Below are 9,319 nucleotides of genomic sequence, written 5' to 3'. Positions count from 1 at the left end.
CTCATTAATATAAATAACTACAAATATCAAAATTTAATTTAAAAATTATAATAACCTACATAGAAATGCATTATTGCATTAATTTCAGGGATTTTAATAAAAAACCAACAAAGTTTCAATCAAAGAACGTTGATAAATAGGGCCCGCATTCAAAGTCACCCTTAAAGAAATTAATGATATAGCATCGCTTCCAAGCACATGTTAGTTGGATAGTGGACTATTTTCGTCACCATGCATTTTCTTATCTTGCAGAGGTCCACATAGTTGAAGTTGGGGCCTTGGGGGAGGCCTATAAATTTCAAACCACAGTTTTGTAATTGCAAATACTTTCAAATCAAGTTTCTTTCCTCCAAATTAATACAAGTTGAAGCTCAGTTGCAACAAAAAATGGGGTCGACTCGATTTTCTGGGATTCTGGTTTCATGTCTTCTGGTGATCGTAGGCCTCAGTGAGGCTCAGTTGCAACTGGGTTTCTATGCCAAGAACTGCCCGAATGCAGAGAAGATTGTGAAAGACTACGTCGGGGAGCACATCCACAACGCACCCTCACTTGCAGCTGCTCTCTTAAGGTTGCACTTCCATGATTGCTTTGTCAGGGTATGTATCCATCTTCTTCTCTTTACAGACCAACATTCTCTGCAACTACAAGTGTATCATTAGGGTTAGAATTGTAATTTGGAACTAATGAATTATTTTTTCTTATTAGGGTTGTGATGCATCTGTTCTTCTGAACTCGACTTCAAGTAACCAAGCTGAAAAAGATGCTCCCCCAAATCTAAGCCTCAGAGGATTTGACTTCATCGACAGAATAAAGAGCCGACTTGAAGCTCAATGCCCTGGAATAGTTTCATGCGCAGATGTTGTTGCTTTGGTAGCAAGAGATTCTATTGTTGCAACAGTAAGATCAACCATCAAAGTTTAAAAACCAAAATAATCAAACGTCCCAATTATTTATTGGATTTCAACTTCCTTTATTTATTTGTTTTATGGGCATGGTGTGTAGGGAGGTCCAACTTGGAAGGTTCCAACAGGTAGAAGAGATGGGATGATCGCAAGGAGTGCAGAAGCCATAGCCAACCTTCCACCCCCAACTTCCAACTTCAGCAATCTCCAAAGCCTTTTTGCCAACGTGGGTCTTGATTGGAAGGACTTGGTCTTACTATCTGGTAAAGCTAATTCTTAAACATAATAGTAAATATGCAAATAAAGGAAACGAATCTTCTTACCAAATAATTATCTTACCTATTACATATGACTCACAATGTATACGTACGTGGTAATGTTCTCTTATCAGACCTATATTGATTATGAATCAAAATTACAAATTATAAATGATAATTAACTTAATTGAAATGTTAATTTACAATCAAACAACGTATACTACAAAAACAATATACAATAACTTTTAACATGCACAAATAAAATAGATAAAAACCTATGTAATACATTTGGCAACGAAATAATCAAATAGTGCCAGTAATGCTACCATATCTAATCACACCGTATGGGTTAATATGCTTGTTTTTCTTCTCAGGTGCTCACACAATTGGGATCTCTCATTGCTCGTCATTTTCAAACCGCCTTTACAATTTCACCGGAGTGGGTGACCAGGACCCCGATTTGAAAACCGAATACGCAGCGAAACTCAAGGCCAAGTGTAAAACTCCAACTGATAACACCACATTTGTTGAGATGGACCCTGGAAGCTTCAGGACTTTTGACCTAAGCTACTACACGCATTTGCTCAAAAGGCGAGGGCTCTTCCAATCCGATGCTGCTTTGAAAACCAGCCCAACAGCTTATAATTATATCAACCAGCTGCTCAAAGGTCCACTGCAGAACTTCTTCTATGAGTTTGGAAAGTCTATGGAGAAAATGGGTCGGGCTAACGTTAAGACTGGATCGGCTGGTGAGATTAGGAAGCAATGTTCAGTTGTGAATAGCTAGAAAATGATAATCTTTGGTTAATTTTCAGTCTCTTTCTTTTTTTTTTCTTTTTTTTTTTTTTTTTTTTTGATGTGATGAAATTGATAATGATTGTAAACTACATGTTGTGCTTTTTGATATTATATTGTTTTGTGCGAATAAAATTAAGGATTAATATCAGTTTATTATCTTAAAGCTTATTGATTTTCAACATTTGATACATGAAATTTTTTTTATCCTAGATTGATACATAAAGTTATAATTTTAAAATATTTTCATACATCCGTTAAGATTGCTGTTAAATTTACTGTTAATTAATGATGTGACATATACGTGAACAATAGTATGCAACATGAACATTAAAAATTAAATAATAAAATAATAAACTTAAAAAATAAAAAAAACGTTTGGTCTTCCTCGCTCACCCCTTCCGAACACCCCCCCACTCTCTTTTTCCCTCCTCTGCACCCACCCTTCCCCCTCCCTCTTCTTCGACTCCACCGGTCCAACCCCAAAAAAACCCAATCCCAGATTTCCTTCGAAACCCTACAACAGCCTCGCCGTGAAGTCGCCGATCGCCCTCGTGAAATCGCCGTTCCCATCGGACAGCAGCAGCATTTCGTAGCCGATCACGAAGCAACCCAGCAAATTCCTTGAAGTCCTCGCCTAATAAGAAAAAACGGATTAACTATTTTATTCCTTCATAATGCTCACCCAATTAAAAATTAATTAATAAAAACAGAATATTTGAAATGCCAAAAATACAAAGGAAGCAAAACGAGGATCAGGAGAGCTTCTCTCTAATCAGAGTTCTTCTCTCTAATAAGAAAAAACTGTTTGGAAAATATTTTAGAGATTTAATTTAATTAGAGATTTGATATGATTTGATTTAATTAGGGATTTGATATGATTTGGTTTGGTTGGTTTAGGTTTCTTTGTCTTGATCTCTCCGTGAGTGAGAGAGATAAGATTTCGATTAAGGTCAGTGCCAGCCCTTCATTTTTTCTTCAGCCTTTCCACTCCAACTATCATTGATCTTCTTGTCCTAGATCTATTCATCCACCCATCCATCTACATGTCCTTCATCTAGCTTCCACCGATCCCATTTCCGTTTCGATCTGCAATCTCTATTGACTGCGAACTGTTGCGGTCTTTAATTGGGAATGTGCGTAGAGTTTCGGTGTTCACACCTGCTCGGTGGCCACACCACCTCCTTCTCTTTGTCTACCTTTTCTGGCAGTGTTGCTTGTGGTAATCCCACAGGCTTCTTTAGTTTCTCTCTATTTACGACCATGCCATTACTTTAATGAGTGGGCCATTGCGGAAGGTTTGAGTTCGAGAGGCCATGCCGCCTCCGGCTGTCGATGTCGTCAGAGGCATGGTTCACAGAGGGGTTGATGGGTTGCAAATAGAGAGAGGGTTGACGACGGAATTGCCCGTAACTCAGGCCGTTTCCTCAATAATTCCACTCCAGCTCCCCAAAACTTGGAAATCCAAGAGACTCCCGTTCTAGGAAATGCTTCAACGTCACTATATATGGAATCTGTGTGGGTCCGTAGCGTTTCGAGCTGGGAGACGACGGAATTGCCGTTATTGCTTCTGGAGTCACCTGCAATCTGAGTATGAATTGGCACCATTCTCACATTACTTGGATTGCTCCTGTTGTTGTTTCGGAGGAAGGTCGTGCTTCGGTTCAGGTGTGGATTAATTTTGCTTCGTTACCTTTCTTTTCTGGTTTAATTTTCTACAAACTGATAGGTGAAGTTTGTATGGATTTTATACTTGCAATTGGGCTTTAGCAATAAGGATGATTAAATAGAAATTAAGTTTCTTTATTGTACTTTATGCATGAATGGAGTTGGTTGGACATAACAAGTAGGAACACAATTGCCTGGTATGATTATGCTGTTGGGGAAGAAACTGATGGCTATATGTTTGATGTTGGGAAGATTTGGTGGTGAAGCTTTATAAGAAATTACGAATTGTTTATCAAAAGTTAAGGTTGTTTGCATGTAGGAGTTGTATAGAAAAATGAGGAAATTCCAATTAGATTTTGTCTGGGTTCAAGTATTTGAAGAAAGTGGGTTTTCTTAAGAGAAGAGTAGACTTGATTTTGGTTTGGATATATTATTGTTGAAGCAAATGTCTATTACGGCATAATCGACCTAAGAAATGAAAATGAGAATTGAATGAGAAATTTTGAAAGTCATTGCAAACACAAGATTTCTATTTTGAGTTTAACAAAATGGTGATATATAATTGGTTCGATCTCCTTGGAGGATACGTAAGCAATCTAACTCGAATGTTAGATGCAGCCATAAGGTTAAATAAAATTAAATGGTGTATCATGTCTCCGAGTTTGGGATATGATATTTTTATGATCCGGTCTTAGTATAGGCTTTACCAAATTTATAAATTATGATTTATGATTTATGGCTTATGATTTACTACGATGACGATTTATAAATGTTGGATTCATTACCACTTAACTTTTTCTTCAACATATATGATGAATCCAATCCAGTCCAAGGTGTATACCTTGAATCTTATGAGTAATTCAATCCAATCTAATGTGAAGAACAAAACAAGCCTCATTGTGTCACCTCCCACATACATTCTAAAAACAGTTGAGCTTTTTCATGGTAGCCAACTTCCCGGAACTAAGTTTAAAACGCAGCAGTTGCTATGATATGAGCTGAATTGAACGTGTCCTTGACTTGACTTGACTTGCATCTCAGAAGCTTCTTTGAAATAAATGGAAATTATTTCTACGAATAATACTTCTTTAAAATAAATGCATTAATGACCCAAATGTATAAAATTACTGTTTCACAACTACTCCCCGGTCAAATGCTCATATCCATCCATAATCAGCAAATATTAAAAAATAGAACTGGATCATGATTCGCATTGAAAAATTATTAGTTTAATTTGCAAAGAATATTAAAGTATTTGCATCTCCGATTTGAACATAATGATGGAGGAAAAGCATTGAACAAAGAATGAAAACACGCATTGACCTGAGAAATCTTAAGAGTTGTTTACAAATTAATAATTAACTTTGCAGTGTGGATGGTTGGTGTTTTGTTATACTCTATACAAAGGCTCTTGATTGTTCCTAATGGTTTGCTCTTGCCTAATAATCAGGTGAACAAAAAGGTTTATGTGGATTTACGTGTTGGTGATGTCATCCGTTTTGGGTTGTGAGTATCTTCTTGTCTTAACTCTCACTCTGCAACGCGTTTGACGATTTCTTCGATCTCTGTTTCGTTATCTCTTCAATCTCTGCTTTGTGAACTCTTCAATCCCTGCTTTGCGATCTCTGTTGTTCACCCTGCCTTCTCATCTCCGTTGGTATTTCCACCAACCAATGAAGTGCCCGGAGTTTGAACATGAAATGCCCAGGAGGCCGCCCAGTGCATGGTAACTTATCTTTTTTTACTTTTCTGGGTGAAATGTTAATGTGGGTTTGACCTAATTACTGCAATTGATAAATTATTGGTTTTGGTTGATAGTTTACCTTGCGCTGGGTTTTAGTTGATGGGTTTTTCTTATGGGTTTTGCTTGCATTTGGTATTGGTTGATGGCAGGTATATTTGATCTTCGTTGCACACCTCGCCTTCTCATCGCCGTCGCACACTTCGGGTACGAGCTCTCTTTACACTCTGTTTATTTGTTCTAAAAGATTTTGTAAGTGATGTTTCAGCAATGTCATTGTAGTATTAATCCCTAAATGTATTTTGTTAATGTAAAGTTTATAGAATACAAATGCAAACTGAAACATGTTATGAACCCAACCGGCGCCGGAGAATCAACCAAAACCGGTAGCTATGAAAGTGAGAGAGAGTGATAGGATAGAGAGGGAACCAAAAGAGAAATATAAACTGATTTTTCCAAAAGTTGCCATTACAATAATTTCGGGAGTGTATATCCCACATGCCTGCAATAACCCAATACAAAAGTGCCACCTGGACAATGACTGACAATTACTGAAACCTTCTACCAAGTATTGGCCCATTACAATCGAACCCCATACTTTTAACCCCTTACAATTATGCCTTTTAACTACCTTACAGTTTAGTCCTCACTACTATTAACTAAAATCTCACTGTGACTAAGGCAATCACGATTAGTTCATAACAAAACACTTATTTTTCCATGTGTATTCAGCTACTTTGATTGGTTCCTCAATTATTTAGAGATCGGTGTGTTCAATTGTGGTTTTGCAGAATTTTTTGTATTAATTGGACGACAGTGATCCTGACATGGCAGATCCTCTTCTTGATGTTGCCTGTTCCTCGGTTTGAATTGATTGAATGGCGAATGACTGAAAAATACCGTCGCATCACCGCGGAAAATGAGCTGTCCAGTGTGAGCATAATCCATGGAGGTAATTTCACTGTCGAACATTTTATGAATGACTCTCCCAATTCTGAATTTGAAAACCTCAAATATAGATGTAGAACTTCCACCAATCAAATACAATCAATAAAATTGATATCCTTGCAACCCTATAACATTATTGGAATAAAAAGATAATTAGCTCATGTTTTAGGAAAAAGATATATAAAAATCGAAGTAGCAATAAAAACTTTTTGTGTGGGGATGTCTGATGAGATGTTCCAATATGATTGTAAATTTGTAATGCAATGCATGCGATGAATGACGTATTGTTCATCTTATCAAGAGCAGTTAGATCTTTAGTTATAAAGTATGAATCCATATTCATATTAATTTGAGATCGAAGATGTTTTTTAAATTAAAAGAAAGAGTTATAAAGTAAAAATGGCTGCATGACCATTGGACCAAAGGACCACATACTCTAACAATATATGATGAAAAGTACTCATTGTTCTCTTTTTCGTTTTCTAATTGTTCCCTTTAAGGTATAATATGAAAATCTGATTTCAAAATCGTGTTTTTTTTCCTTCAGAGACAATTTGGGCTATAAGAGCACAATGCCAAGCTTCCTGTAAGCATGGGAAAAAACCAAGGCACAGTTACAAGCGAGGTAGTTCAATCTTTCATTTTCGTCTGCTATTAGTACTTCCTCTCCGAGTATTAGATTTCTTGCAATTTTACTTTTACAGTGCTCTTATAGTTTGCCATTTAGTTTCGAGATGCTTTTATTTCTTATTACATATGGGAGCAGTAGTTCATGTGTGTGAATTTTTGTTTCGCTGTGTTTGGGGTTCAAAAGTGAATGCATTACTCAGGGATGACTGCCAGCTTATCCCACTTATCTTTTACGTTTTCACTTTATTCATGTGCTGAATTATGGTTTCTCTCTAAATTGAAGAACTAAAAATGGCAAGCAAACTAAAAAGCAATTAGATTATGTAATGGGTACTTTGGTTTCTCATCATTTCTTTGTTTTGTAATTTTCATTTATTCATGTTCTTTTGATAGCGAATTCAATTGTATTTTTGGTTTTCCCTGCTTCGTTTATTTTATGCTTGCGTGTTCTTTTGTATGCCAAGCTATGCATGAAGATTTGTTGTTGTTCTCAACTAAGAGATATAATTTCATGGATTATGTTTTTAAAGTCATACAAAATATATCTTGAGGATAAAATGTATTTGGCGGTACCTGTTTTCACTACAAATAGGATGCATCTTTTTTTATAAAAGAAAAGAATGGTGAGTTGCCAAAATTTAATTCATCATCTTGATTTCTTTCATGATGCTTTTTCTTTTATTTTATTTGAAATTGAACATCAAGTACATGCCAAATGGTGTGAGAATGGAAACTGATGAGGCCTGCAATTGGTGTATTGATAACAGGGATAACTAAGGGCTGGTTTGATATTGCTGTGCTTTGAAAAAAAGCTGCTGTGAAAATAAGTGGCTGTGCTGTGAGAATAAGCGGCTGTGAAATAAATCAGCAGAGTGTTTGGTAAACTTTTTTGTAAGTGCTTTTGGAAAAAAAAGCAGTCAAATAGTGGGTTTTTTCATTAAAGAAGCATTGTAGCTCCGTGTGTTTTGAAAAAAAGCCATTTTTCCAAAGCTGCAAATAACAGCTTCAGCTTTTTCCTTTGATTTCAGCTTATTCTCACAGCAGCTTCCAAAATAAGCCCTTTTTTTTCAGTTTACCAAACACCTAAAACTCTCACAGCTTTTTTTCATGGGTGCTTTTTTTTTAAACACCTCACTCCCAAACTAGGTCTAAGTATTATCATTGGGGATGGCTGCCCAAAAAGGGCGGTCTGCAAACCCCATTGCCCCTGTATCTTAAAGTTTTCCTCTTTCTTCTTTCCTCCTCTTTCTTCTTTCCTCCTCATTTGGGTGCATATATTTTTGGCTAATTGCCATTTTTTAATTACTTACCGGTACTTTAGTTTTCAATCTAGGCCATTCAGTCAATTGCTTACGTGAGAGGAGAGTTTATGCCCATGCTTGCTGCCCTATTTCTGCGGGTTCTTTGCTTACGTGAGAGGAGAGAGCGAGATCTGCAGAGAAAGAGAGGGAGTTCGAAATTTGAGGATTTCTTTTTGTTTTGGTTTGTGTGCGACTGATTGAGAGAGGAGGTGGCTCCATGGGTTTTCTAGGAAAGCTTTGGGTTTTTGGGTTTTTGTAGATTCACAACGGAGGTGTAAAATTGAGAGATAACCGACATAACTTTTCGTGTCGATTCCCACAGACGGCGTCAAATGTTGATGCACAAAACCGGAGGTCTTGGAACAACGTAAATCTGACCGAGAATCTGCATGAAATGTAAACAACACAAGATGTATCGTGGTTCACCCCAATATTTGGGCTACGTCCACATTGATTATTGTATTTCTCTGAGAGGATTGTGAGGGAGAGAGAGATTCTCTGTGAGGATGAGAGCTCTGAGAGGGTGAGGGTATGGCCTTAGAATTGGCCTCTCCTAATTGTGAGGGTGATGAGTCCTTTTATAGAAGAATGGCTCCTCACTTATTACATAATTGCCCATTCCTTTATTACATAATTACATTTAAGTCCTCCGAGTATTTGTACGAGATCTAAATACAGAGGCCCTAAGTATGGTATAAACACTATTAGTTTTATAAAATATGACAAGTTGATATACATGTTTACTCTAGACAAATGAAACTAAATGTGATTTTGCAAGGTTGCTTTGATTGCTGCCAATTTGATTTTGAAAACAATCTCCACCGTTGTCTTGCATATGATCTTAAATGCTAACTCTGTACCCATGAATGTGCTATACTTACTGTTAACGTGATTCTTAAACCATCTGTAGGACACATATTTTGGCATCTTAACTACAAGAGCAAAATATGTGTGAATTGCATGTTTCTTCTGTTTCTTATGGAAACAAAACTTTTTTGGCAACCATGTCTTTGTGATCAAGAACGTTCAGTTTCTTCCTACTAATTGTGCAATGTCTTTACATGTCAGCTCAGTTG

General features: G+C 36.8%; 1 protein-coding gene across 8 annotated transcripts; it reads left to right on the top strand.

Annotated features, from left to right (window-relative positions):
* Nucleotides 1–299: 299 nt before the first annotated feature.
* Nucleotides 300–8,978, top strand: LOC126610292 (peroxidase 3-like). 8 transcript variants are annotated; one of them, XR_007618459.1, is made up of 9 exons: nucleotides 300–597; nucleotides 707–898; nucleotides 1,004–1,166; nucleotides 1,535–3,623; nucleotides 5,074–5,349; nucleotides 5,517–5,571; nucleotides 6,199–6,316; nucleotides 6,860–6,937; nucleotides 7,710–8,978. XR_007618459.1 is itself a non-coding variant. In XM_050278303.1 (4 exons), exons 1-4 carry the CDS (start codon nucleotides 388–390, stop codon nucleotides 1,945–1,947), a joined length of 978 nt encoding a protein of 325 aa, XP_050134260.1. In that variant the 5' UTR covers nucleotides 300–387; the 3' UTR covers nucleotides 1,948–3,771. The 8 variants fall into 8 exon arrangements, 1 of the variants encoding a protein (XP_050134260.1); XR_007618460.1 differs by having other exon boundaries at nucleotides 6,156–6,297; nucleotides 8,276–8,978; XR_007618458.1 differs by having other exon boundaries at nucleotides 6,156–6,297; nucleotides 8,264–8,978.
* Nucleotides 8,979–9,319: the final 341 nt, after the last annotated feature.

The sequence above is a fragment of the Malus sylvestris genome, chromosome 17 (genome assembly GCF_916048215.2).
Source record: "Malus sylvestris chromosome 17, drMalSylv7.2, whole genome shotgun sequence".
NCBI classification, from domain to species: Eukaryota; Viridiplantae; Streptophyta; class Magnoliopsida; order Rosales; family Rosaceae; genus Malus; species Malus sylvestris.
Note: the sequence above shows the minus strand (reverse complement) of the source record. Positions and strands in the feature narration are given on the sequence as shown.